The 26,954-nt window shown below is 46.5% G+C and overlaps 4 protein-coding genes across 11 annotated transcripts; 1 reads left to right on the forward strand and 3 right to left on the reverse strand.

Moving 5' to 3' along the window:
* Nucleotides 1-510: 510 nt before the first annotated feature.
* On the reverse strand, nt 511-8,575 carry enok (enoki mushroom). 2 transcript variants are annotated; one of them, XM_017163144.3, is made up of 5 exons: nt 8,406-8,575; nt 6,938-7,806; nt 6,786-6,878; nt 1,854-6,726; nt 511-1,788 (listed from the first exon to the last, which is right to left on the reverse strand). In XM_017163144.3, exons 2-5 carry the CDS (start codon nt 7,798-7,800, stop codon nt 601-603), a joined length of 7,017 nt encoding a protein of 2,338 aa, XP_017018633.1. In that variant the 5' UTR covers nt 7,801-7,806; nt 8,406-8,575; the 3' UTR covers nt 511-600. The 2 variants fall into 2 exon arrangements, with proteins under 2 accessions (XP_017018633.1, XP_070139783.1); XM_070283682.1 differs by lacking the exon at nt 8,406-8,575 and adding an exon at nt 8,141-8,231.
* Nucleotides 8,576-8,867: 292 nt separating this feature from the next.
* On the forward strand, nt 8,868-16,355 carry gek (serine/threonine-protein kinase gek). 3 transcript variants are annotated; one of them, XM_017163102.2, is made up of 11 exons: nt 8,868-8,997; nt 10,615-10,833; nt 10,903-11,174; nt 11,242-14,160; nt 14,223-14,499; nt 14,646-15,074; nt 15,130-15,336; nt 15,400-15,585; nt 15,644-15,737; nt 15,869-16,068; nt 16,136-16,355. In XM_017163102.2, exons 1-11 carry the CDS (start codon nt 8,970-8,972, stop codon nt 16,234-16,236), a joined length of 4,932 nt encoding a protein of 1,643 aa, XP_017018591.1. In that variant the 5' UTR covers nt 8,868-8,969; the 3' UTR covers nt 16,237-16,355. The 3 variants fall into 3 exon arrangements, with proteins under 3 accessions (XP_017018591.1, XP_070140917.1, XP_017018592.1); XM_070284816.1 differs by lacking the exon at nt 8,868-8,997 and adding an exon at nt 10,197-10,343; XM_017163103.1 differs by lacking the exon at nt 8,868-8,997 and adding an exon at nt 10,453-10,486.
* A 2-nt stretch (nt 16,356-16,357) lies between these two features.
* Nucleotides 16,358-21,992, reverse strand: snama (something that sticks like glue). 3 transcript variants are annotated; one of them, XM_017163106.3, is made up of 10 exons: nt 21,924-21,992; nt 20,965-21,149; nt 20,662-20,899; nt 20,285-20,604; nt 20,070-20,228; nt 19,703-20,013; nt 19,246-19,637; nt 18,808-18,963; nt 18,448-18,744; nt 16,358-18,378 (listed from the first exon to the last, which is right to left on the reverse strand). In XM_017163106.3, the coding sequence occupies exons 2-10, from the start codon at nt 21,128-21,130 to the stop codon at nt 16,533-16,535; spliced, it is 3,885 nt and encodes a 1,294-aa protein (XP_017018595.1). In that variant the 5' UTR covers nt 21,131-21,149; nt 21,924-21,992; the 3' UTR covers nt 16,358-16,532. The 3 variants fall into 3 exon arrangements, with proteins under 3 accessions (XP_017018595.1, XP_017018594.1, XP_017018593.1); XM_017163105.3 differs by lacking the exon at nt 21,924-21,992 and adding an exon at nt 21,595-21,901; XM_017163104.3 differs by lacking the exon at nt 21,924-21,992 and adding an exon at nt 21,511-21,901.
* A 535-nt stretch (nt 21,993-22,527) lies between these two features.
* Nucleotides 22,528-26,380, reverse strand: LOC108071999 (uncharacterized). Of its 3 annotated transcripts, none has more exons than XM_017162975.2 (6): nt 26,213-26,380; nt 25,218-25,304; nt 25,046-25,156; nt 24,355-24,973; nt 23,756-24,242; nt 22,528-23,694 (listed from the first exon to the last, which is right to left on the reverse strand). In XM_017162975.2, exons 2-6 carry the CDS (start codon nt 25,255-25,257, stop codon nt 22,636-22,638), a joined length of 2,316 nt encoding a protein of 771 aa, XP_017018464.1. In that variant the 5' UTR covers nt 25,258-25,304; nt 26,213-26,380; the 3' UTR covers nt 22,528-22,635. The 3 variants fall into 3 exon arrangements, with proteins under 3 accessions (XP_017018464.1, XP_017018463.1, XP_070140243.1); XM_017162974.2 differs by having other exon boundaries at nt 26,154-26,380; XM_070284142.1 differs by lacking the exon at nt 26,213-26,380 and adding an exon at nt 25,702-25,719.
* Between the last annotated feature and the right edge of the window lie 574 nt (nt 26,381-26,954).

The following is a 26,954-nucleotide window of genomic DNA, read 5'->3' on the forward strand; positions in this document are numbered from 1 at the left end:
CAAAAATTTTGATTTCTTAAAATTTTAAATTTGGTATGCAGTTTTTTTAAATTAATAAAAACTAACACAAAACTGCTTTCCGAATCGAAATTAATGCATTTTTGGCTTAGTTATGATATATTTTAAATGTTACCTGCAAGGGTATACAAACTTTGGCTGGCCAAAGTTAGCTTTCATTCTTGTTAGAAATAACTCCTTCACTTGGTTACTAGCTTCTGACTGAAATTATAAAACCAATGGGGTATAAACATTTAAATAATTATCTACAAGTTTAAAATAACATTTTTAGCATAATGTAAGCTCAAAATTGCGAATTCAAAAGTTCTCCAGAGAGAGAGATACATATATCCCACAGAAAAAGAGTACACAATTCTATGTAGAACTGATCAGCATACCACATGATGAGTTTGGAATAAACTCTACACAACTCTACACAAAATTCGTTCATCAGATGAATCAAATTCCAACTTGTGAGAAGTAGATGCCTCTTCATAGATACATTTTACCAAGTGACATTATAATATAGAATATTTATTTACAGCACACATTCATATATACAAATCATACTCAATACAATAACATATAAAATGTGCGCATCTATTATCTGCGAATAGAACCGTTGAGAGGCAAATAGGGGGAATACGTGGGATACATTGGATTGGAGGGAGTGCCTCGCTGCAGCACGCATGCATCCTGGTACTGAGATTGCATATTCATCATCTGCATCGGTATCTGCGAGTTGGGGTAATCGCTTCCCGAGCTATAGCTCCCAGTGGGCGGCGATTGCTGCGGCGACATGCGGTAGCTATTAATGGCTCCGTATGGGGCCATCAGGTTGGGACTGATGTGGACGTTGGTGGTAGTGCGATTGTTACTGCCACCGCTGCCCATGGGCGCCGAGGTGTGCTGCACGGGGGCGGAGGGGGTGTTGCGAGCCGTGTTCCTGCTCGTGTTCTGGGCAGACGTAATCGGATAGTACTTGTGGTACTGCAGCGGCGCCACCTGGGTCTGCAGCATGTTGGCATGCGGCGGCGTGGAGATGTTCCTGTTCTGCATGAGCAGGTGCGGCGGCGGAGTCATCGAGTTGGGTGGAATGGGATGGTGCGGCGAGGGCGCCAGATTCACTTGCGCTCCCGGCGACGTGTTGCATGGCTGGCTCTCTAGGCAATTCGTCAGCTGCTGCAGCTTGGACAGGCTGCACAGAGAGGCAGTGGTGCCCGTGCTGTTGACGGCTGCCGATATCGAGTCCTGACCCCCCGCCTGCCGTTGTTGATCATTGCCGGATGTAGGCGGACCACCCAAAGAGCTGGATACTGGCACCCGCGGGGCATTCTCTGTGGCGGCAGGCATGTTGTTTTGCAAATAGAAATTGTTCACGGCGCACGCCGACGACGGCTGCTCGATGCGCTGATGGGTGTTGGGGAGCGAGTGCATCCGCTGCTGGATCACCGCCGGCATGCTCACGATGTCATAGTTCGTGGGATTGGCCGAGAAGTTCTGGCTGAGCTGCGGAATCGGGACATAGTCGATGGTCTGCATATTCTGCTGGTGGCCACCGTGCTGCGAGAACTGTAGATTATGCAGCGACTCCTGGTGTGACTTGGAAATATTTGCAGTGGCTCCGCCTCCGCCTCCCTGCGGAATCTGATGATGAGTATTCGATGTGGTTGTGGGCGGCGCCGCGTTCTTGGAATCCCGCTGCTGCTGGGCAGTATTTCCGCTGCGAATCTGCTTGGGCGTGGTGGCCCTGTGCGAGGGAGTCGTCGGTGAACTGACCGCAATGTCCGCCTTTGGGGTTGTTCAAAATAATGATTAATAAAACAAAAGTTAATAAGGATTACACACACTATTACCTGAGCATTCAACTTCCTGGCCTGATGCTGCTGATGCTGCGGATTGTTAAGCAGATTAATATTCGCCGAGGACTCCGCTGACAGATTCATATTCAGACTGTTCTGCTGCTGCTGCATGTGCGAGTTCTGGATGGACATGTGCATGGGCGTGGTGACTGGCTGGTTCTGCATGGAACAATCGGAGAACTGCCGGTGCGGCTGATGCATATGCACGTTGGCGGTGGCAGCAATCTCCTGGGAGCCGTGGGAAATGGCGCTGCCTATGTTGGCCGGCGATTCCATGTTTATCTGCGCATTGATCCCGCAATCGTAGTGCTGCTGCATGGCCGCATTCGCCGACGGCTCTGTGTTGTACACCAAATTCGGATTGACATCGCTCTGGCCACCGCCCTGCAGGTTGGGATGCTGGCTTGGCGGAGCGTGCTGTATGTTGGGATGCTGGCCAATCTTATTCAGATTTGGCTCGCGCGAAATGACAGTTGTGGGATTGACGCCGTGCTCGGCTTTTTGCTTGGCAGCCACGGTCCCCGGGTTGGGCATTAGGACCGTCGTTTCAGCCGAATTGGCATTGCTCTGCCGTGGCACTGAGTTCTGGGCATTGGCCAGGGATTTCATCTGCTGCGCCTGCGCCTGCTTCTGCTGGGACGCAGCAGCAGCAGCGGCACATTTCTGATTGTAAATGGCCGCCGCCTGGTTGTTGGCCGCATACTCATTGCAGTGCTGGACATGGGCATCCTCGCGAGAGGCGCTGACCGCATTCACGCCGCTTGGCACCACCTTGGATGCTTGGTGCTCGTCCTTCTTGCCGCCACTCTTGCGTTCCACCTTGTGCTTCTCCTTGGTCTGGTGCATCTGATGATGGTGGGCATGCTGCATGGCCAGGTTGGCGGACTGGTAGAGGTTCTGCGTAAAGTTGTGCGTGTACGCCATGGTGGTGGCCAGATCCTTGTGGAACTGCTTCTGGCCCTTCTGCGTGGCGGGGTCTAGGTGCGACAGGTTGTAGCTGTAGTAGTCCCACTGCCAGTACTGCGAGGAATGGTAGTTGGGCATTTGGTTGAGGTTGGGGAACTGGGAGGGAATCGAGTTCTGCAGCTGGGCAGCGGCGGCGGTGGCGGCGTGCTCGTTGCTGCCCTTCAGCTGCATCTTCTCTCGGATGGGATGCACTGCCGCAGGCATGCGTGCACTCGACTTGACCTCCTCCTCCTTGACTTGCACCAACTGATGGTCTGTCTTGATGGGCTCTTTCTCGGGCACAGACACTTTCATCGCCTTGCTGGCATCGTACTTCTTGTCGCCGTTGTTGATCTCAGGTTTCACAACTGGAGGTGTCACTGCCTTCTTGATTGCCTTCTCCTTGATGTCGGTCATAGGCGGAGGCAGCTCTGTCTTTTCCAGCGCCTTTGGTTGGGCCTTGGGCATCTCCAATGTAGAAGGGACTTCTGCCCGATGATTGGGAGGCGGATTGATTGGAGTGGCAGCGGTTTCCGTTTTCTTTGCCTTTTCTACTTCCACCGGCTTCTGTTGAGCCTGAGCCCCCTCTAGGGGCTGAGCGGGCAGCACAGCCTCATTGGGCTTTTCAAGCTGGACTGGGACTGGGACTGGGACACTGGAAGACGGAGCATCCTGCACTGGCACTGCTGCTGGCGGCGTAACCGATGAATCTGGCGATGACTTAAGGTAGTTCAGATTTATCTCCACTTTCTGTTGATCCGGTGACTTTTTGATATTTTCCGTGTTCACAGGAATCGGAAGCTGCTCGAGAGCAGGCTGTGTGGCAAGCACGACGGCGGGCTGCGCTTTCTCGGGACTCTTGGGCTTAGGTTTGCTTTCTGGTTGTACTTCCTTAATGTCCTTGACAGTTTCCACCACCTCTTGAGCGGTAACCTCGAGCTTGTCCTTATACTTGACCTCTTCCGCGTTGTACGACGTAATAGCGTCCGAGAAAACAGTTTTCTTTGTTTTCTTCGCCACGGCATCGAGCACTTGTTCGGTGATGCTGCTTGCCTCAGCTGGAGTCTCTGCTTTGGCACAAGTTTGGCTCTTAATAGGACTCTCAACTGTGGCCACTTTGATAGATTCTCTAGGGGGTTCTTTGGCCGGACTACTGCTGTTATTTTCCGTGTTTTCCGCTGAGGCATTGCCGTTGAAGTGCAAGTCCTCGCTGGATCGCTTGCCGTTCGACTGCTTGCCCCTCAGTTTGGGCACAATATTCACCTTCTTATCAACGTGCAATGACGATTTGCTAACCTCCCTGGCAGCAGTAGTAGCAGCAGCAGAGTCTTCCGACGTTTTGGCTTCAGTTTCCTCTGCATCTGCTGCTGTCTCCGACTGCCTTTGCATGGGCGCCGGATTCTGATCGGATGCAGTGCCACTAGTCTCCAGCGGTCGGTCGAAGTGTTTCCGCTTGTTGGTGTGCGGAATGACATCGTTGCGCTTGGCCAATCTCTGGGCACGTTTGGTCAAGTGTTCGGAGAGTTCCTTCGAGGATTTCCCATCGGATGAGTCGGATGAGTGCTCAGCAAACGACTGATCTTCTGGGGTCGGCTGCACTGCAGTCATCACCATCTTGGATTTCTTCGATTCACTCACTGCTGACCTAAGAAACTCTTCCGGGCAGGCACGCTTTCGCTGGCCCTCGCGCTCCTCAACTGGTTTTTCAGAGCTCGGTACACGATTCTTGGCCGGAGCAGCTTCGCCGCACTCTTGCTGGCTCGCCTTTGGAATGACCGGTAGGACAGGCTGCTTGTTTTCCTCGGCATTCTCCTTGAAGTCGGCCTTTCGCTCTATTTGATTGTTCAAATATTCGCGATTCGAGATGGGTTTTATTATGTTGGGTAGCTTGGACACGGACAGCAAGGGGCTCCAGCGCAAGCAGTCGGCTTCGATGATTATTCGAGTCTTGCTATTAGCCATTTTGTTGTGATGAGCCACCACCTTCTTCCAGTCTATTTTCACATTGATTTGATACCGAATGTCGCCGTCGTTCTTTCTCAGCTTGATGAAGTTGAGCAGCTCAAAGGCCAGGGCTATGTCGGATATAGCCAGACCGGTCTTGATGGCAATGTCCTTGAAGGTGATCTTCGGCTGATTGCGGTATTTGTACAAGTACTCTAGCACGACGGACTTCCAGTAGGAGAAGTAGGAGAGACGCCCCAAGTCGGAGAGCGGCTTCTCCGGCGTTCCCAGCTGCCCCTCCTCACGACTCAGCAGGTAACTGAAGTCGATCAGAAACCGGCCGTAGCCCTGCCGTTGGTACTGTGGCATCGTCAGAATGCAGGACACATTGTACTTTTGCGTGCAGTGCTTCTCCTTGGAAAAGTAGCCCACGAGATGGCAGCCGCTCTGATCGTTCTTTGTTAGAATGTAGAACAGAAAGGGCTCCACGTCGTAGTAGAGCGTTTTGTGGTCGAGAAAGAACTTGGCCAGCAGGCACAGGTTCTGGCAATAGATCTTGTTCACATTGCCATCAACCTCGAACACGGATATATTTCCCTGCCGGAATATCTCAGTGCCAGGCGGCTGCTTCCAAATGCACTTGTTCTGATGCCTGTCCAGCACCGAGCGACTCTTGGTGTACTTCAGGCAGAACTCGCACAGAAAAAGCTTCATGAGCCGGGCATACTCCTGGGGAAAGGGACTGGAGTACCAGGTCTCAATGTCCCATTTTCCAATTTGAATTGACTTGGGACTTTGGGTATTCTGTCCTGGCTTTCGACCGACATCGTCAACCAGTTTCTCTATGTGGTTGTTGGACATCTGAACGACCGCTTTGTGGAGAACCTCTTGATATAGCTCCACGTCTGTTGCAGTAACGCCCGGCGGCAGGGGTTGATTTTCAAAGGGATTGGCTCGCTTCGCAATTAAATCCTCATCGTTATGGCTTTCTGGCTTTTCAGCGTCGGCCTCGTTCTTGGACTCCCTGCTCCGCTCGATCTCCTCCAGCAGTTGTACCTTCATTACTGTCTCTTCGGTAAGATATGGAATGTCATCTTCGTCGCCCTTTTCGTACGACTTTCCCACCTCCAAAGGCATGCTCTTCAGGGGAACAATCTTCTTCTTTTGCCCATTGTTGGCTCCTTGTCTGTGCCTAATGCTAATAACACTGGCTGCAGCTGCGGCTGTGGCTGTGGATGTGGTATTCGAAGTCGCTGCTGGCGTGCCTCTTTGACTTCGATTATGTGCTGGTGAGCTGGCAAAGCCCATGCCTTTGCTACTGTTTTTTGACTTCACAAATATGTCAATCGGATTCTTGGCCACAGCCGCAAAGCCCCAGTTGTTCTCACCGCCAGCCGTCGCATCATTGCTGTCCGGTGAACTTAGTCCTGCGTTTGTGGCATTCAGTTTCGCGCAGCTCTGCTTCTCGTTCTCAAACATTTTACCCTTGAGCGTGCTGCGATCGGTGTCGTAGTCTTCCTCGTCGTTCTCGTCATCACACTCCGAGCTGTCACTGGAACTCTCGCTGGAGTCAGAGTCTGAGCTGGACGACGTGCACGAATCGGAGGATGTGCTCTCGTCCTGATCGTTGTCATCGCAGCCCCTATTGTTCCGCTCGTCGTCCTCATCGTCGTCATCTTCGCTATCACTGGACGAACTCGAGGATGATAGATCGGAGAAGGTGCGCTTTCGAGTCTCCTGGCTAGCCAAGTAGCCTCCCTGTACTATATGTGACCGCTTCTGCTTACCCGGGAACTCGAACTGATCCTCGCTGTGATTCAGTTTCCTCGAGTTCAAGCCCGCGGCCATTTTTCTCCTCTGACCGTTGCCGCCGTCATTGTAAACGCATAGTTTTGAGGTCGACGGACTATCGGAGTTGCCCTCCTTCTTAATTATCTGCCGCTTATTTTGGGAATACCTATCGGAGGAGGCAGTCATCCTGAAAAGTCAAATTTTGGTTTAGAGCCTAGTTTACTTTGGGATTGTAAATAAACGCACCTCTCGTTTCCAACCTCCATTTTAATCCTTGAATTGTTGTCTCTTTTAAGCAACTTGGGATTGTCTATGCTTTGTTTGGAGCACGTTTTACACCTGAAAGGACCGAGGTAATTGTAGTTGTGAGGAGAATTTGTGGATGGAAGGGGTCTTACCTGTATGGATGCTTGGGCTTCTTGTCCGGTATCGTGTCGAGGCACGTCAAGTGAAAGTGGTCCTTGCATACGAAGCACTGCAGCAGACAGGGCCCACGGTTGCGCATTTTGCAAACGGCGCAATCGGCGCAGTTCTGGCAGTCCCAGTTCGTGCCCTTGGTGACGAGCATATAGAGCAGGACATACGACTGAGACTTGCACCTGCCCGCGATATTGGCGCAGGTGGTGTGCAGCGATATGCCGCACTGTTTACACGAGCTTAGCGGCTCGGGGATGCCGTTCAGGTTCTTCTGCGCATTGCCAGAGCAGTGTGTGCAGCTCTCCTCGCCCTTTATGACCACGTCCGAGGGCGGGGCACATTTCCGCGGCGTGGTCAGTGACTTGCCCTTCTTGTAGAGCTTTCCCTCTTGGATCAGAAAACCAGCGTCTACGGCCTTCTTTATAGAAGCCTTGATCACTGCCTTGAAGTCGACATTGGGCGACAGGTCGATGCAGTTGAACTTTTGTATGTAGTTCTCAATACTCTTAATGGTGGATCCCTCGCACTCGCCCAAATCGTGCACCGCCTTGGCCACTAACTTGTATAGATTGGTGTTCTTGTCCACCTTGACGCGTCGCTTGGCCATCGGCGCCTTATACGAATGCAGGCCCTTATTGTACACCTTGATCACAGCTCCGGACTCGACTGCCTTCTCCAGTTTCTCGGCCACAATGTCCTCGTGGAACTTGTGGTGCGTGCCGATCGCCTGGCAGATCCGCTGCACGGAGGGCCTCTGCTTCTGGGACCTGATTTTCGATATGGCCTCGAGGATCCATTGCTTCCACGTATCCATGTTTATTTCATGAGCCGACTCCCTCATCATGGCTTACTGCAAATTACATACAAACAGGGTTACTTAATATATCAACGGGTTTTCGTTACATTTGCATAAACAAAACTTAGGATATAATTGTTGGTGTGACCACTTTTAGACATTATACATAAGCAAAATAATAAATTCGAAATGTTTGCATTTTGCAGCTTGAATATTTATAAAAATGCAGTGCCGTCACGCATCTAATAGATGCATTATATCGCATCTTAAACTCGTGATGAAAGTATCTTGAATCCAAGGCCTGCTTTATATTATTCATCCGAGAAATACACTTTTCGTTAATCGGCTGAAATGCATTTAGTAGATGATGAAAATTTTCTCACGCCACATTTGAGTTTGCACTGTTGACGCGAATACACTCCAGTCGGGCGCCTAATTTTGTTGCACCAAAAATTGCATTTGTTTTCACCGTAAAATAGTAGAAAACACCGAAATACATCAAATGCCGACACCAATTCACTGAATTTCATCAATGCGGGCCGTTTCCGCACAACTATCGCCCATTTTTATGTACCAAACTATTCTGCTAACACTGCGCATACACACATATTTAGATACATATAGCAAGCGTATGCACGCTTGTATGTACATACATTTATTATTTAAGTAGTCGCGAAAGTAAGAGCCAATATATTCCAAATAGCGAATATAACTCCACTCCTCATCGGCAGTAACACGCTGCGCGCGTCTGCAGATACTTAATATCTTGAAAACAATAACAAATGTTAATTTTGCAATGAAGTTTGATATTGAGTATTAGAAGGCTTTGCGAAGGTATCCTAGAGATGGGAAAAATATATGTAATCGATAGTATCGCCGCGCGTGGTTTTTAGGAACAACTGAATGAAACATAGGAGGCAAAATTATATATTTTAATTTATAAGTTTATAAGAATCGAGCGTAATTATTTAGTTAAGCACAAAGTTTAAAAAAACACTATTAATTATTATATATAGTTCTCCAATTTAAATTTCAGAATTTCCACGCAAAGTATGGCAGCGCCGACCTTTTTAAAAACCACTATCGATGTATCGATTACTAAGCCGTTTTTAAACATCGATTGCTTCGACAGGTTTTCGATGCCATCATTCGGCGTTTTGTGTGTTGTGTTTCTTGGATAAAAATGATTTAATCCGAATATAATAACAAATAATACAATGGAATACGAATCTTCCGAATTCAGTGGTAATTTCTAAAGTTCGTTGTCACCGTGTTCCGGCCTCCGAAGAGACCGTTTATTGTTTGTTGACGCATTTGTTTTTTTTCGCACACTTGTCAAGAAATGTACATACATATCCCCATATAAACAATTATTTATTTATATCTGTGCGGAAGAACTAACAAACATACATATAAGTACATACGCTTAGACGTGTTTGTATGTACTTATATTTAATATACTCCTGCACGGGGGGTCGGCGGCGCCGTGCTTATGTATGTAATGCCCCGCATACATATTTGAAAAATCGAAATTGGTCTGATTTGGCCGAATATGAATTGTAAATACAGATCTCCAATAAGAAACGACGTCTCTGTGTTGTGTGTGTGTGTGGGTGTACATATATGAATGAGCATAGTAGAATTATACAAGGTAGTCCAGTCGGAAAAAATAAGCCCTAGTTCGACTCATCAAAGTGTGCGTGAGACGGGTATAGTCTCAAAGTTTGAGTGAAATGTCAATAGTATGTGTGTTAAACACACTATGTTTATAAGATTGTACATTGGGGCTTAAATTGTTCAATCTCTTTAAAGTTGTTGCTGAAGTGGAGTTTTATAAATAAAGGTCCCAATTATATAATGTACTCCGGCACGGCAAAGGGAATCCTTTTTTATATAGGTGGTTGTACGCACGAGGTCCCGCGGCATGAAGACAGATGGCTGCAGATATGTCTCTTGAATTAAAATTTGACCTTTTCCCTCCACTCTTTAATATTTTTATTTGGGTTTCAGTAAAAATTTTATCCAGAGACACCTCCAATTCCTTGTAGTTATTAACCTGCTGGCGTAATGAAACCATTTCATTTTTCAATATACGAATTTGGTTTTTTAGGCTCTCGTTCTCCATAAGTATTGACGATGGTATTGCTTTATTCCTTCAATACACATATTTTGCTTGTATTAAGTATTTCCTATTCTCAGATTGACAGGAATAAAATTTGTGCACACAATCTACTCAACCCATTGAGTTTATCTCAATGAATAAACATGAGCTGTCAAAATAAGCCCTAAAATTCAAACATTTGGGACCAGACTGGACTACCTTGTATAATTCTACTATGTGAATGAGTTTCCGTGTTGAAAGTTGAAAACTATTACAAAAAGGTCTTCGTTTTCAGCCTTTTATGCCTTTTAGGGCCAGCCAGTGGGCTTGTAGCCGTTCCCACTTGCATTATAAAGTACAAAGACGCAGTGGGGCAACGACGACGGCTGTGTTTCCACACGTTTCGGTCCGGTCCCCATGATAACCTCCCCGTTTAAGCTGAATTTTTACCCCCCGAGCCACATTTTAAGTTGGAAGTGGAAGGAGCCAGGTGATTACGACGACGGCGTTGGGTGCGGCATTGTTTTGGGGCTTGTGTGCAGTTTTATCGCCAACATTTTTCCATTCTGTTTGTGTCGAAGAGCCACTAACTAGGTTTTTAGTCCAAGGAGGACATGGCCTTATCAAATAAGGGTTAAGTTTATGATTGTACTACATATTTTTAGGTGTTAAGAGCTAGGATGTGTTACATAAATGTCCTCTTTTAATTGTAATACTGTCCAAAATCACACATTCTGTAATGTATTCCCATGTCCTTGCAGATATAACCACAGGAAGCTGCAAGAAAAGGCTCACATTTCTAAAGTATATCCTAAGCGACACATCGAGCGATCAGAAATGGGCTTCCGAATTCGGGGAGGACACGGAAGGGCATCAGTTTTCGTTGGATTATCTGTTGGATACCTTCATCGTTCTCTATGACGAATGCAGTAACTCTTCCCTGCGAAGAGAAAAGGGCGTCTCGGATTTTCTTAAACTGTGTACGTAATTTGGCAAAACTTTTTCGTATGATTATATCCCCCTTTATCATTACTTTATTTACTTAACAGCCAAGCCCTTCGTGCATATTGTGCGAAAGCTTAGACTTAGCCGCGATGATTTTGATATACTCAAAATAATCGGGCGTGGTGCCTTTGGGGAAGTGTGCGTGGTGCAGATGATATCCACGGAGAAGGTGTATGCCATGAAGATTCTGAACAAGTGGGAGATGCTGAAGCGGGCCGAGACCGCCTGCTTCCGCGAGGAGCGGGATGTTTTGGTCTTCGGCGATCGCCAGTGGATCACGAACCTGCACTACGCCTTTCAGGACAATATTAACTTGGTAAGGACATGATTAACTAGATTAGCTCCTTTTATCCATTTATAAATGTTATTTTTCTTCCTTCTAGTATCTCGTAATGGACTATTACTGCGGCGGAGACCTTCTTACGCTGCTCAGCAAGTTCGAGGATAAGTTGCCCGAGGATATGGCCAAGTTCTACATCACAGAGATGATTCTGGCCATCAACAGTATTCATCAGATCAAGTACGTTCACCGGGACATCAAGCCAGACAACGTTCTGCTCGACAAACGAGGCCATGTACGGCTGGCGGACTTTGGCTCCTGCCTGCGACTGGACAAAGATGGCACCGTCCAGTCCAACGTAGCCGTTGGAACGCCCGACTACATTTCCCCAGAAATATTGCGGGCCATGGAGGACGGCAAGGGACGCTATGGAACGGAGTGCGATTGGTGGTCGCTGGGCGTGTGCATGTATGAAATGCTGTATGGCGAGACGCCGTTCTACGCGGAAAGCCTGGTGGAGACATATGGCAAGATAATGAATCACCAGAACTGCTTTAACTTGCCCTCCCAAGAGACCATCAATTACAAGATATCCGAGACGTCACAGGATCTACTGAGCAAACTGATTTGCATACCCGAGAATCGCCTTGGCCAGAACGGAATCCAGGACTTTATGGATCACCCGTGGTTCGTGGGGATCGACTGGAAGAACATAAGGCTGGGTCCGGCGCCATATGTGCCGGAAGTGTCGAGTCCCACGGATACATCCAATTTTGATGTGGACGATAACGACGTGCGGTTAACGGACTCGATGCCTCCATCTGCCAATCCCGCCTTCTCTGGCTTTCACTTGCCCTTCATCGGCTTCACCTTTTCCCTGAGCGGCAGCACCAGCTCTTCGCTGGACTCGACGAAGAAGAACCAGCAGAGCTCGGGCTTCGGGGATGATACCTTGGACACCATCAGTAGTCCACAGCAGACTGCTGCCGATGCCTCAGTAGTGGATCTTGCCGTGCAGGAGAAACAGGTCAAGGCCCTCAACGAGCAGCTGGCGGCCTTCAAGCAGGAGAAAATAGAATTGACGAAGCAGCACGGTGAGATTTTCGAACGCCTCAAGACACAAGAAGCGGAGCTGCAGGACGCTATTTCTCAGCGAAATATCGCCATGATGGAGTACTCGGAGGTCACAGAGAAGCTCTCGGAGTTGCGCAATCAGAAGCAGAAACTCTCGCGCCAAGTCAGGGACAAGGAGGAGGAGCTGGACGGAGCCATGCAGAAGAATGACAGCCTGCGAAACGAGCTACGCAAGTCGGACAAGACGCGGCGGGAGCTGGAGCTCCATATCGAGGACGCGGTCATCGAGGCATCCAAGGAAAAGAAGCTGCGGGAGCATGCCGAGGAATGCTGCCGACAATTGCAGCTGGAGCTGCGCAAGGGCTCCTCCAGCGTGGAGACGACAAACCTTCCCCTGAGCATCTCCTCGGACATGTCGTCGTACGAGATCGAAAGACTGGAGCTGCAGTTCTCGGAGAAGCTTAGTCACCAGCAGACGCGTCACAACATGGAAATGGAGGCGATGCGCGAACAACTTGGCGAAATTGAGAACTCGAACCTCGAGCTGGCCAAGGAGTTGCAGCAGACCCAAGACCGGCTCAAGTTCACCCAAATGGAGTCGATCACCGACTCAGCCGAGACGCTGTTGGAGTTGAAGAAGCAGCACGACCTGGAGAAATCGTCCTGGTTCGAGGAGAAGCAACGCCTGAGCTCGGAAGTCAACCTAAAGGCGAAGAGCCTAAAGGAGCTGCAGGCCGAGGACGACGAGATCTTCAAGGAACTGCGCACGAAACGGGAGGCTATTAATCAGTGGGAACGCCAAATGGCGGAGATCATTCAATGGGTGTCCGATGAGAAGGATGCCCGAGGCTACCTGCAGGCGCTGGCCACAAAGATGACCGAGGAGCTGGAGTATCTAAAGCATGTGGGCACCTTCAACAATAACGGCGTGGACAATAAGAACTGGCGCAATCGACGCTCCCAGAAGCTGGACAAGATGGAGCTGCTCAACCTGCAGAGTGCCCTGCAGCGGGAGATCCAGGCCAAGGCAATGATATCAGACGAACTGAGCAAAACCAGATCCGATTTGATATCCACGCAAAAGGAGGTGCGCGACTACAAGAAGCGCTACGATTCCATTCTCCACGACTTTCAGAAAAAGGAGACCGAGCTGCGCGACTTGCAGAAGGGCGGCCTAGAATACTCCGAGTCCTTCCTTAACAAGTCCACGCACCACGGCCTCAGCAGCGCCTTCTTCCGGGACATGTCGAAGACCTCCTCGGAGATAATTCTCGATTCTGCCGAGAGCTTTGGCAATGAGTCCGGCGGCGACAATTTCATCTTCCAGTCCGGCGGCAACTCCTCGGGCATGCTCTTTAACTACGAGCCCAAGTACGCGGGCAAGAACCACAAGGACACCTCCGCCTCCTCAATGAAGGACGTGGTGTCGGTCAGCGATTTGTCCCGGGAGGAGAGCGATCTAATGGTGAAGGAGTCCCAGAAGAAGGCCATTCACCAGTTCTTGGTGCGCACGTTCAGTAGCCCCACCAAATGCAATCACTGCACCTCACTGATGGTGGGCCTGACGCGCCAGGGAGTTGTCTGCGAGATCTGTGGCTTCGCCTGCCACACGATCTGTTGCCAGAAGGTCCCCACCACCTGTCCCGTACCCATGGACCAAACCAAGCGACCGCTGGGCATTGATCCTACCCGGGGCATTGGTACGGCCTACGAGGGCTACGTGAAGGTGCCGAAATCGGGAGTGATAAAGCGCGGCTGGATACGCCAGTTCGTGGTCGTGTGCGACTTCAAGTTGTTCCTCTACGACATATCCCCGGACCGGTGTGCCTTGCCCAGTGTGAGTGTGTCCCAGGTGTTGGATATGCGGGATCCGGAGTTCTCCGTGGGCAGTGTGCGGGAAAGTGATGTCATTCATGCCGCCAAAAAAGATGTGCCATGTATTTTCAAAGTAAGTTCATTGATAACCGTACAGTTGTTAGAGCTTTGTATTAAATTCTTTTCGAACTTTAGATAAAAACCGCCCTCATTGACGGCGGCCTCTCGCTGAACACTCTGATGCTGGCCGACAACGAATCTGAAAAGTCCAAGTGGGTCATTGCCCTGGGCGAACTACATCGAATATTGAAACGTAACAGCTTACCAAATACAGCTATATTTAAAGTAAATGAGATTCTGGACAATACCCTGTCCCTTATACGAAACGCCTTGTGTTCTGTCATCATATATCCAAATCAAATACTACTGGGAACGGAGGACGGATTGTTCTATATTAATTTAGATCAGTACGGTATGTATTTATTAAACCCTTGCGGGGTATTATCAGTATCATTAGTGTGAAATTTGCCAAAGTTAGCTTCTTTTCTTCTTATATAATGTTTCAAATTTAATTTTCAAATCTAATTTTGTATTGTTTTCGTGTTTTTTTTTTCCCAGAAATCGCTCGTATTGGCGAGAGCAAAAAGATTTTGCAGCTATGGTACATTGAGGAAGAGCAGATTCTCGTTATTCTTTGCGGCAAACAGCGCAATTTGCGCCTGCTGCCTATTAGAGCATTAGAGGCTAGTGATGTCGAGTGGATCAAAGTGATTGAATCAAAGAACTGCATATCGGCTTGTACTGGAATAATTCGTCGCTTCCCCAACATTGTCTACTCATTCATCATTGCGTTGAAGCGCCCGAATAATCACACACAGATCGTTGTCTACGAAATCAACCGAACGCGCACAAGACACCAAAAGACTTGCGAATTCACCATCGGCTACATGGCCCAGCATTTACAGATATTGTCCGATATGCGACTAGTTGTGGCGCACCAGAGTGGATTCACTGCCTATTTTCTGCGTGGAGAGGCCACCGCGATGTGTAAGTATTGATTGAATATTTATGACATTTTTCTCTATGCCATTTTCCCAAATAGCTTTGGTTCATCCGGAGAACCAACTATGTGCATTTTTGAACTACTCTGGCGTTGATGCGGTGCGGGTGATTGAAATTCTCTGCCCCAGCGGTGGCAACTTTGGCGAGTATCTGCTGGTATTCCAAACTCTGGCCATATACGTGGACTTGCAGGGACGCAAGTCGCGGGATAGAGAGATCATGTATCCAGCCTTTCCCACGTATATCAGTGAGTTGATCAATAGGTCTCATTTTACCATTATATTTACATTATTATTGTAATGTTGAACAGCCTTTTGTGATGGCCATTTGCTGGTATTCTCGGACACTCATCTGGATATCTTCAACACACAGACCGCTGAGTGGGTGCAGTCGATTGGTCTGAAGCAATCTCTTCCTTTGAACAATCTGGGTAACGTGGTCTTGTCATCTGTCAATGACACGCCCCTTATTGTTTATCTGTCCAATATTCACACAAGTAAGTGCTAGGATTTGGGTTACTATATAGTGTATTACATGTAATATTTCATTTACAGAGGGCCTTCTGCAATATCGTGAGGGAAATCGAAAAGGAATGCCAAACATTAAGCGGAGATTTTCCATTCGAGAGATTAACAAAACTATCAAAAGGTAAAGAAATTCATAAATTTTGGAAAATCGATTCTAAAAATGTAAAAGTAATCGAAAAAATCGATTAATTTATTATAGAATCGATTTAATTTCTAGCTTTACTAATCACAATATTTTTGATTCTGTTACAGCGATCGTAGATCAAAGATGATATCGGCGCCAACCAATTTTAACCACATCTCTCATATGGGGCCGGGCGATGGTATTCAAAACCAACGACTCTTGGACCTACCTACTACTCTCGAAACAGCCGATCAGCAGGCCTGCAGTCCGATAATACACTCTCTGAGTTCCATACCCCAAACCAGGAAATCGAATTTTCTGGAACAAGGCAAGTGTGGCTTGGAGTAACTCGGTAACTAAGCGTCTCTAATTTTGGTGTATTTTTGTGCTTTCAGTTGATGGAAACTCGGATGACTACGGCAACGATAACATAATCTCTAGAACGCCCAGTCCAATGGCATCGTCCTTCATGGACGGCTCAAGCAATAACGATTAGAATCAGTCATAAATCTCAACATATTGTAATTAATCGATTTTTTAATAATAATACTGTTTGTAATAAACATATTTAATTTCTCGAATACGAATGCGAATACATAAATGAAAATGCTAAAACCTTTTGTCGAAATTCCTTGAGTAGTTCTGTTTTTATTTTATGGTTTTTTGTTTTTTTTTTTTATACTTAGTTGCATGATTTGGATACATACATTAAAAATCTTTGATTTGTACACAGAAATCTTCAATATAGTTCATATTTATAATTCTTATTCCGCTTAGCCTAGCGTCGTAATCCTACTTCTTTGATTTCTTCTTCTTTTTCAAAATCTTGCTCTTCTTTTTGCTCTTCAAATCCTTGCGCTGCCTGTCACCACGCAGCGATTCCGTTGACGAATATTTCGTGTTCTTCTTTTGCTTCTTGTCCTTTTGCTTTCTCTGATCAAGGCTGTCGTCGGAGGCTCCGGCTCCTCCGCCCTTTTGTATCGTGTTATCATATTTTACAACTAAACTGTTTGACGAACTGGTCTCGATGCATTTCCTGAAGGGATTGTCTGGGCGACATGTCTTTACGGCTGCCACCGACGAGACCATTCGACCCTCGTTCGACTTGGATCCCCTTCGGTCCAGGTCATCGCTACTATTGATTTGATCATGTTTGGCGAGTTTGCTGTCGGAACGATCTTTATTATATTGCGGCCGCCGGTGCTTGTCGTTCTCGGGCGAATGCCGTCTGCCCTGCAAGGGCCTGTCCCGTTCCCGTTCCCTGTCCCTTTCCCTATCCCTGGATTTGTTCTCCCTTCGTCGGCTGTCGTGGCGGCCAGATCTGTTCTCATCGGAGCTCTTGGCTGCCGGAGCTGCTGCCTCATGTCTGCCTCGCCTGGACTTGGATCTGTCTGGCGTGGGACTTCGCAAAACTTTATTTCCCAGTCTCTCCTTCACCGACTTGCTGCTGCTGCTGCTGGTGGTGCGCTTCGGCGGCGGTGTGGGCGATCGCTCCTTGTCATTCCTGATCGCCACAGAGCGGTCCTTGCTGCTGCCCTTGGAGTTGATGATGACCTGGAACTCGACGGGCCTAATGGCGTTTATGGCCTTGGCAAAGATCGCATTCTCCGCCTTGCGGAGAACGTCCGAGGTTATCTCGGAGTGGTCGTCGTCCGCATTTCCAGAAGACTTCTTGGCGGCAGAATCGGACTCTAGATTTAAGTTCGATTCGTCCAATTCCCACTTGGACACGCTGACGGACTCGCTGCGTCCTTCTTTCTCGTCTTTCTTGCAGGCATCAATGTCTATGTAGGCATGACTTTTGTCGGAATTAAGAAGTTGCGGAGCGCTGCGTCCGGAATCCCCTTCGATTTCAAAGGCTGGACTGGCCAGAGGAGAGGTGGACAGCATCTTATAGTCTGTCTCGTTGTTCAGCATCAGGCTGTTGTTTATGTCGGAATCGGATCGATTCAAGGAGGAACTCTTCTTCTGGCGCTGCTCCAGCTTCTCCTTTTTGGCGGCCCTCTTGTCCTTCTTGCTCTTCTTGCGCTCTGCCTTGTCCTTGTCCTTCTTCTTCTTCTTGCGCTCCTTTGACGACTGCTGGGTGCTGGGACTTTTAGCCTTGTTCTCCTTACCCAAAGTCTGCTGTTCCATTTCCACGTCCTCAGTACCTGGCGCCTTAGCCTTTGCTGGCAAGTACTCATCATCGTGGTGGATTCTTCTTTCGGGCGTTTTCGGGGAATAATCGCGCTCTCGAAACTGGGCAGCAGCAGCCATCATTTTCGGAGTTGTGATCTTGACCGGTGGCGTCAGGCTGCGATGGCTATCCATCGGTTTCGAGTGATCCTTGCTCTGGCTGCGTGACCGATGTCTTTTACGCGGCAGCTCATCGTCGTGTCGCCCCCTCTCCTCGCTTCTCTTGCTGCTCCTGCTGCCATGGTGCTCCTTGCTGCCGCGTAAAGTCTCTGAGGGAGGAGCCACGGGCTTATTCCTGTTGTACCCCTCCTCATCGTTTGTCAGCTGCAGGGACTCGAAACCGGGCGGCGGTGGCTCCACAGCATCCACTGGTTTCGGGGCGAAGGGCGTACTATATGGTTTATCCCTGTAATCCGGTTTATAGGCCTGCTTTGGTGACGACGAGCGACGATGCCCACCAGACCTGTAAGGAAATATTCAACAAATGGATATATTATATAGATATATTGGGAATTGGATGCAGTAAACCCACCTTTTAATGCGATCACCTGGTGACTTGGAGCCATCTAGGGGCTGGCGACTAGGACGCTGATTCCGCGTATTCCGTTCGTAGCTATATTCCCGCTTTCTCTCCCGCGACCGGGGTCTCTTGTCCTTGTGATTATCCCTGGAGGAATCCTTTTCGTACACCGGTGATTTGAAGCGATGCCTCTGCCTGTCCGGTGACCTCGATCTGTGATGGTGATCAGTGTTCCGAAATCGATCCACCTTTTTCCTCTCCTTCTCCTTCATAATGCGATTAAAGGCCTCCAAAGGATCGTCAATTAGCCTGCAAAGGGTTTAGATTTCGATTTTGATATGCACAATCATCAGTTTGTGAGCACACACTTACCCAGAGCCGACCTTGGCTGCCACACCCTGGTATATCGACGCTAAATTGGGGGACTGAAATGGTTGTGATGACATGTTCATGTTCATGCTTCCGCCTGAGGAGCCGTACGGAGCGCGCATTGGGTGCACGGGCGGCTGGTTCTGATACGGCACGTAGCTGCAAATTTGTAAGAGGTTTATTAAGATTCAAAGAGCCTAACTGTTTCACTTTCAAGCAATATTTTTTAATCAAAAATATTCCAAATTAATTAAAGGTATTCAACAAGGTTGGGGCTCACAGCGCAAAGCTTACAAGTACTCTTAACTAAGCTCTTGTGTGTCTCCTCAGTTTACAACTTAAAAATATGAGATCAGGGCAGGACCGGCTGCGTGGCGATGCGAAGTGATCGGGGGGCTGCGTCAGTGGTTCCATCGGGGCGGGGTCGAAAGTGTAACCTACCTTAGGGGCGGCCTCTGTCCCATGCTGTTGTACCCGTTATTGTAGCTAGGCATATGCATGGGCATCATGTGCATGGGTACTGGGGGACCCCGCTGCATTTGCATATATGGCGGTTTATATGCGCTCGGTCGGCGTGCATCCTCGGACTCGTTGCTCATCATGTGCCCCTGATAGCTGGGCAGCGTTCCAATAGGCGTCGGCAGAAGGCTCCGTTCGCCCTTGCCGGACTCCCGGTCCCGGTCCCGCTCACGGTCACGGTCACGTTCCCTATCCCGCTCTGATCTGGACGATGGACGGTGGTGTTTATGGTCATAATCGGTCCTATTTCGATCCGATTCGCGACGGTGCGAAGATGACTCACTGGACCTGTGGGAATATCCCGGCGACGATTGCTATTATAAAGAGTATTCGTATTAATTTTACGTTATTGAAAATTCGGAAAAGCTAGATGTCACACCTTTCTTGTTGATGCTGCAGTTGCATCGGAGGCAGCAGCCGCCTGAGGCATGGTTATGGTTATATTGTCTTCATAATCCGAATCATATTTATCTTTTTCCTTTGGTGCCAACGACGACTCATTGGTTTGAGGCGGCGGCAGCGGCTCTGGAGATTCCGATTTCGGCGCCTTTTTGCCGTTGGTTTCGGTTTCCTCTGTTTGCTCTTCAGTTTTTTCTGGCTTTTCAGGCTCGGTTTCTTCCTCCTTTAATGGTGGTTTTTCCTCAACTTCCTTCTTTTCAACAACAACAACAGGCTTTTCTTCGTTTTTAACTGTGTGGAAGAATAAATTAATTATTTCTTTCAAGATTATCTAAAAAAACACTTACCCGACTTAACAGCACTTATTTTGTAGCCAGTTTCGTTTTTAAAGGCGTTCACCGAATTCCTCAGAAAGCGGTTTGGAATCAACGAACCAGGAGAGCAGTTCTTCTCCTTGCAGTCCGGACACTCGCTGTCCTCGGATTCAAGCAGCGAGGTGCGCACACCTGTAAGTGGAATATTCGGTAAGCAAATGCCCTCCTTCGATATCACCATCACTTACAGTCGTCACAAAAGGAACTACCGCAGCAGGGTATCATGACGGCATCAACGAAAATGTCCCGGCAAATGCCGCATATCAGGTCCTCGGGTATCTCCTGATTTTGCTCTGCCGGCAACACAAAATTTGAGGTCTCGCTTTCGGCTGCATCCTGTTTGTCTCTAAACGATCTGGGTATGCCAGTGTTCCTCTTAACCTCCACTTGGTCCTTGCCCAGTATAAAGGGACAGTTCTTTATCCAGTGGCCGCTCTTCTTGCACTTGTTACACCGATAGGATGCAGGAACTTCTCCAACTTGTGACTGACCCTTGATGCGATGATACCTATAAGAAGTACGCATCCCATATTAATTAATATCATTGCAGCAACGAAACACTTACGTCTTGGGGTCGTAGTCGACGGTACTTTGCATCATCATTGCCTGGATCTTGTCCTCCTCGCTGCCCTGCATTTTGGACAGATCCATGTTGAAGGCGTCCTGCTTGCTTGTGGCAGCAGGAAAGGCATTGTCTGCTGCTGCCGGCGGCTCCCAGCCCTTCTTGGCGGGATGTGCAATGGGGATTCTCGAAATAATCAGCGTGGTGTTTTTGGGTATAAGGACTCCATCATCCTTGTATTCTGAGGGTGAAGAGAATAATATACATTTTATAAGGGATCAATCTTTAATGTTGCGGCAAACTAACCTTCTTTGCTCTGCGCATTTGTGATCTGAAGATCAAAGTCGATTATTTTACCCAGCCGCTTCTGCTGCACAATCTCCCGCTTCAAGTCGGCCACGGAAATGTGCAGTCCGTCGAAGGTAATTGTATCAAAGTTGAGTGTACTTTTAAATTTGTAGTGCACCGACATTGTTAAACACGAGCTGAATCTGTGGTGAAAAGATTAAGGAGTTATCTTATGGCGTTCGGTTATCCAAGTCAAATACAAGCTGAACTAAAGAGAACACACTTTATAAATTGCTTAATAAATGAAGAGATTATTCGTTTATGTAACGGAGGGCGGTTGCTGGTATCTGGAAACCTGCCACACATGGGTCTGCATGGGCTAAAGTGTAACTGATTTGGATGCTGTGATCTGAGAGCCAACTCATCATCCAAGGATGTGGTTATCTCAAGCAAACATAACCGCGACATGACGACCGCACTAAAGCGTTCTTCTTAACGCGAATGGTCGTCTGTATGTTTGTTTAACCATGAGGTGTATGTGATTAAGACGCATTGCATATTTACCAAGCGCCGGAATAAAGAGCACCACGATTTTAGGTTGTCTGTTTCACCGCGGAATTGTGCCAACATACAGTCATACATACGTACATATGTACATGCAGGATGTTAAATCGCTCAATTGCCGCAATACGTAAATGTCACTTTAAAACCAAAGCAAACAAAAATAATAATCCGAGGCACTCGTTTAACTTAACGCGAGGAGTTAATTTTTTTTGCAAACTTGGTTAAGAGCATAAAATTGCATGTGCATAAAAATACACACGAACACAAACACATGCACACATCGGGTTTCAGGTAAAACGATTAGCAGTTCGGGTTTAAGCTTAGGAGGAAAATCCTATTGATTTTTTGACCGAGTACACTCCGGAGCCTCTCCAACACCGGCAAACAATACAAATTAAATAGAAATAACATACACTTATTCGCATTGACAATTATATTTTTTTTTCGCCTGTTTACTAGAGCTGTCAAAACATCGATGCCACTATCGATATATCGGCGGCTTGGCCGGCACTATCGATTGCTTTTATACTATTTGCGATAGCTATTGCGAAAAATGTGTTTGCTAGTTTTTCTACTATTTAAATAAATAATAATTATTAAAAAATAATTTGTAAATAAATTATTTGTTGATGGAATGCATGACTTCATAGAAATTAAAAAGATGTTATATATAATAAAATATCAATATAAAATCTCTCCCGTTTGGAACGATGGAAATGAACGAATGAAGGAATAGCCAAAATGAAATTGACTCGGCAAGATCAGAAACCAGCTGTAGGTAAATCGATAAGTCAAGCCAACCAAAATACAACGGGATATTATCCCGGAAATTAAAAAGTTCAAAAAATTTATTAACTGAGCAGCCAAAAATACAACCTTTTTTCTTATGAATTAATCCAAAAAATTCGTTAAATTCTTAAAATTTAGACTTAATTTATTTATTTACATTTACAACTTTTGCGACAAAGTTCATATACAATCTAATAAAATCTATTGTTTTTTTTGTATCACCGCCTTTCGATATTTGCACATGAACTTAATTATAATACAGAATTTCTAATTATAACAATTGAAGTAATGGTTTTTAGGTTTAGGTGCTCGCGCTTATATAGATGGATCTAAAAATTAGCCAACGTAGCCGAAGGGAGGATATGGTGGAGGATAGTAGTTCGGGAAAGCTCCCACGGGCGGCTGGCCGGGTATAGTAGCAGTTATTAATTTGGTAACTGCTGTTGGGACAACAGAGGTGGAGAAAATAGTAGTATAGGCCGTTCTTGCACCAAACGTAAGCTTCAACACCTTGGAACTTGTCTCGGTCACCATCGACTGCTGGACTTCAGTGGATGTTATGAACTGCTGTTGGGGGATGGGCAATAATGGGTTGTAGAATGGATTGATCGAGAATGGGTATTGCGATGTGGGCATGGTAATTGACGTTACGTCCGTAACGTATTCGGTTTTCTCAACAACGCCAACAGACTTCGAAAGCGTCCTCAAGATGGTCTCGGTTCCTCTAACTAAGGGAACCACGTGGGACTCCCAGATAGTCTCCTGTTTTATGACGGGTCGCGTTGACGTTATAAAGTTGTTCAGTTGAGTTTCCGGTAGGTTTAAGTTTACAGTTTCTGGGATCAATGGGATGGTCAGGTTGCTCTTAATCTCGACCTTGTTTTTAGGCTTTATTTTTGCATCGAACTTTCCGGTATTATCCTCATCACCGAACTCCAGGTCTAGGTTAATTTCTGATCCAGCCTCGTCCAAGCTGCCCTCAAAGTCCTTAAAGTTCTTCGAAGGACTGAAGTCTTCGCTTAACGGAGATATTGTCTGTGTTACGGTTATGAGGCTGGTGTAATCATAAGTCTGAACCAAAGTAACCTGGATTGTTTCATTTCTTTTCTCATAAACGATGGGCAGAATCTGCGTCTTCAGTTTGACGTGAGTTATGGAAAAGGATTCAGTTATGGTTTCTAGGCTGGGTGTTTCCGTGTCCTCCCCCAAATAAATGGGCTTTAATGTAGTGATACTACCCGCCAGGGTCTTATCATCGGCGCTGGAAGTAGCCTCTAAAATATTCTCTGTCAGCGGCCCATCATCCTCGGAGTATTCCTTGGTGTGTTCTTCTTGAATTACTTTCTCAATGGTTGACGTTACGGTTAAAAAGCGAGTTTTCTTAACGACTCCGGCCTGAAATACAGTAGAATTTGTTATCCAAAACAAATTGTAAGGAAAAATAAAATCAAATTACCTGAAAGATAAAAGGACTCTTAATTGTCGCAATTTCATAGTAGGTGTCAATGAATGGTTGTGGTGTCGAAATTTCCACATTCAATGTTTGTACAAAGTATTTCGAGTTAGGATCATCGTTATTGTTATTCGCAACAGGTCCGTTTTGCGAGCCAGATGCCTCCAAATCCCTACCATTATTTAGAGCCTGATTAGTAATGATTTCCAGAGGAATATCATCAAGGGACGACGACGCCGCTGTATAATTTTGAAGGGGGCTCGGAACATTTGGGCTAGCGTTCTTCCTAATGTTAACTTTGGGCTTTGGCGAGGACTTGTATTGCCACCGACCTGGGCGCCGATTTAGCTTAAATGAGTTTGGGCTCACAATCGATACTGGTTCATCCTGTACAGCATTGGCTTTCGTCCGAAATGAGGGACGAGAGGTAGTTGTTTCTGTTACTGATGGAGTTATTACCAACTTGGAACTTTGTGTGTGCTTGTTCCTCCTGAAAATATAAATGAAAGGAAGAGTTTTTAAATATATGCCAATTCTAAGGGCTTTATCTCCGAAACTATTACTTTGATCGTCTTGAAAAACAATCGTCAACGTTGACTTACCTCTTTCCCTTGGGGCGTGACGACTTCCTGGTGCTTGACCCTCCTCTGCTTTGCTGGCTCTTGCGCGGTGGCTTACTGGCCGCCTGGGTTTGCAAAGTAGAATCTCTCAGAGTTTTACTCGGTTGAATCGAGGATCCTGCAGGCTTGTTTATACGCGTCTGTCGCGGCTTGTTCTTTTTCTCAGTGCTCGAATTGGGATGCACCTGAGAGACCTTTGAGAATTTACCCGTATCCTTGGTGGCCGTTACAATGCTTCGGAACTCACTCGATCTGGTTTGGTAGCCGTGAATGGGTTCCTTTTTGGATGGATAGACTCGTTGCCGGTCAGCATCGTTCTTCGATTTAAAGTTAACCACCCGATAGGTTTCCTCGGCAAACTGCTCCGGTTGGCGGGAGAGCAGATCGTATTCGGGGGTATTCAATAGGGTTTCGATAGGCGAGTTCGAGAGGCTTATATTGTTCGATTCTATTTGGGACGTTTCCGTTTCCGGATTAACATTCGAGTGAGTCACAATCAGAGGCGTTGGCTTAATGCCACCCTTTTCCTTGTCCTTTTTAATGGATTTCGGCTTAGTTTCTATGATATTTACAATTTCGTGCGTTTTGTTAACCTTTAGTTCTAGAAGAAGGATATGAGAGACCGGAATGTTTACTTCTCTTGCTTAAATATTAACTAGAGTAAGTAACTCACCGAAAGTTGGAGAGCTTTGTGGTGAGAAAACCATAACAGTATTCCCAATAGTAGTTGTAAAGTCCAAGAATCCATAGACAGTTTGAGTTAGTAACTCAGTATCGCAAGTAGCTGACAGACATATTTTGGGAAATATTTAGGAAGTAAAGAATATAACAAAAAACCAACTTACCGCTTCTTAGGGCGCAGAGTATTAGCAGGTAGCGTAACATATTTGTTTAGTTGCACAGATCAAAAGCTTAGAAAAATTTTATAAAATCTGAAAGGCATCAAGAGTAATACATTTAAATTTAAAACGGACCAAGAGCTATCTTAATTGCATTTAAATCCGTTTTTGAGTATTAAAAATGTGCAATTAATGCCACACAATCCCTGTTGAGTCTACTCCATTATAATTATTACGCTTTTCTCAGTTTATTGCCGAGGGTGTAATTAACAGTGCCATAAAATCTAATTGGCCGCTGCGACACTTGCTGTTGCCTTGTTGTTGTGATCAGTCTGGGCCAGCAGCATGTGGGCTTTGAAAGTGAGCGTTCGGTGAATTAACTATGTAAGTAGGCCGCTTATGTAAAATGTTATGTACGCGTACACAATACTGTTAGCTATGTATATTTAGCTTTCCGCGGCTCAAATTGTGATCGATCATCAGTTACAACATTTGGTTCGGTCCAATTTGCTGGCCCAAAGTTTATTCATTAACCGCTAACTGGTGGCATTGAGACAGTAATAACGACTTTTGGTAGTAGTGCGCCTTTGGAATGCCAGAGCTTGCCTGTTGTTAGATCACTTTGGTAGTTCAAAGATTGTTCAAAGACTGTGCGAAATGCTTGGGCTGCCAGAACTGGTCAGATCACTTTTTCCATTGTGCAGTAGTTGAAAAGCATAAAAGCGAGCGCGAATAGTTTTCTCACCCACTGTATGTAACCACTCGACTAATGCACACGCACACCGTCACACTTGCCCACAACGAAGACAATGAAACATTAGGTCATTGAGAAACACACATATTTAGTTGAGAGAGAAAGGCTTAAAACCCACAACAGCTCAGATTGGCAATATAATAAATTCAGTTTCTTTGGGCACAGGGACAAGTACATAAATCACTTACACTTTTACCCGTTTTTAATGGTAACTATTCATATTTCTTACGTTCGCCACAATACATACATGCATGTACATTCAAAAATGCATTTTTTGTATAATCAGGTCGTAATTTGATATGACACTGCACTGATCAATATCTCGATTGAAACATATTCCGAGCGAAATCATCAAAACACACACTGCCAGCGGTCGGGACAATTATGAAACTGTGGCGCAGAAATATATCTTTGTATCTTTTGGGTCCAAGCGCTGGGTCCGCTGTCGAGCCACAGGCGAAGCATAAAGTGACTCTGAGCGGAGTTACCATGGGGCCTGGCCAGCCTGCACACATGCGCAGCAGCAGCGCCGCGAAGAGAACGTCAACATCGTTAATTGTTGTTGGCCAAAAGCAGTAGGGTTACTCGCGGCGCCTCCAAAACCAGTTTACCAGCTTGCCACTTTTGTTTTTTCCACTCGGATACGCCGTGGGAATATGTAAGCGTGTTTGAACAGCTCTGCCTGCCAAGCTGGGCTTGGCTTTAACTCGCACACCCTACTAAAAGAGATTCGAGTTGGGAGTTTTTTAAGCTGTTTTGTTTATAAAGTTTACTTACTTAGTTTTGCATATTAAAAATTATGATTATTTTCCATAAATAGTAAACAATTTTGTCTCAAAATACAAAAAATTACAATAGAAAATATATTTTTAATTAAATTAAATCATCGAGACAACAGTACTAAGTACAATAGATAAAAAACAGCTTAATACCATTATTATGAATATTATTATTATTAATTAAAAACAGCTTATATACCGTTAGTTTTT

This window comes from Drosophila kikkawai, chromosome 2R, assembly GCF_030179895.1.
Source record: "Drosophila kikkawai strain 14028-0561.14 chromosome 2R, DkikHiC1v2, whole genome shotgun sequence".
Classification (NCBI taxonomy): domain Eukaryota; kingdom Metazoa; phylum Arthropoda; class Insecta; order Diptera; family Drosophilidae; genus Drosophila; species Drosophila kikkawai.

Bases quoted from the DNA above. Each gene is read 5' to 3' on its own strand.
- enok (XM_017163144.3), bottom strand. From the start codon at position 7,800: ATGATGAGGGAGTCGGCTCATGAAATAAACATGGATACGTGGAAGCAA. The intron at 6,879-6,937 runs GTAAGACCCCTT...CGGTCCTTTCAG, and splicing joins AAGCCCAAGCATCCATACAG to GTGTAAAACGTGCTCCAAAC. The intron at 6,727-6,785 runs GTGCGTTTATTT...TTGACTTTTCAG, and splicing joins ATGGAGGTTGGAAACGAGAG to GATGACTGCCTCCTCCGATA.
- gek (XM_070284816.1), top strand. From the start codon at position 10,271: ATGATAACCTCCCCGTTTAAGCTGAATTTTTACCCCCCGAGCCACATT. The intron at 10,834-10,902 runs GTACGTAATTTG...TTTACTTAACAG, and splicing joins CTCGGATTTTCTTAAACTGT to CCAAGCCCTTCGTGCATATT. The intron at 15,337-15,399 runs GTGAGTTGATCA...AATGTTGAACAG, and splicing joins AGCCTTTCCCACGTATATCA to CCTTTTGTGATGGCCATTTG.
- snama (XM_017163106.3), bottom strand. From the start codon at position 21,130: ATGTCGGTGCACTACAAATTTAAAAGTACACTCAACTTTGATACAATT. The intron at 19,638-19,702 runs GTGTGACATCTA...TCTTTATAATAG, and splicing joins CTGCAGCATCAACAAGAAAG to CAATCGTCGCCGGGATATTC. The intron at 18,745-18,807 runs GTAAGTGTGTGC...AACCCTTTGCAG, and splicing joins GCAGCCAAGGTCGGCTCTGG to GCTAATTGACGATCCTTTGG.
- LOC108071999 (XM_017162975.2), bottom strand. From the start codon at position 25,257: ATGTTACGCTACCTGCTAATACTCTGCGCCCTAAGAAGCG. The intron at 24,243-24,354 runs GTAAGTCAACGT...TTATATTTTCAG, and splicing joins TCACGCCCCAAGGGAAAGAG to GAGGAACAAGCACACACAAA. The intron at 23,695-23,755 runs GTAATTTGATTT...ACTGTATTTCAG, and splicing joins AGAGTCCTTTTATCTTTCAG to GCCGGAGTCGTTAAGAAAAC.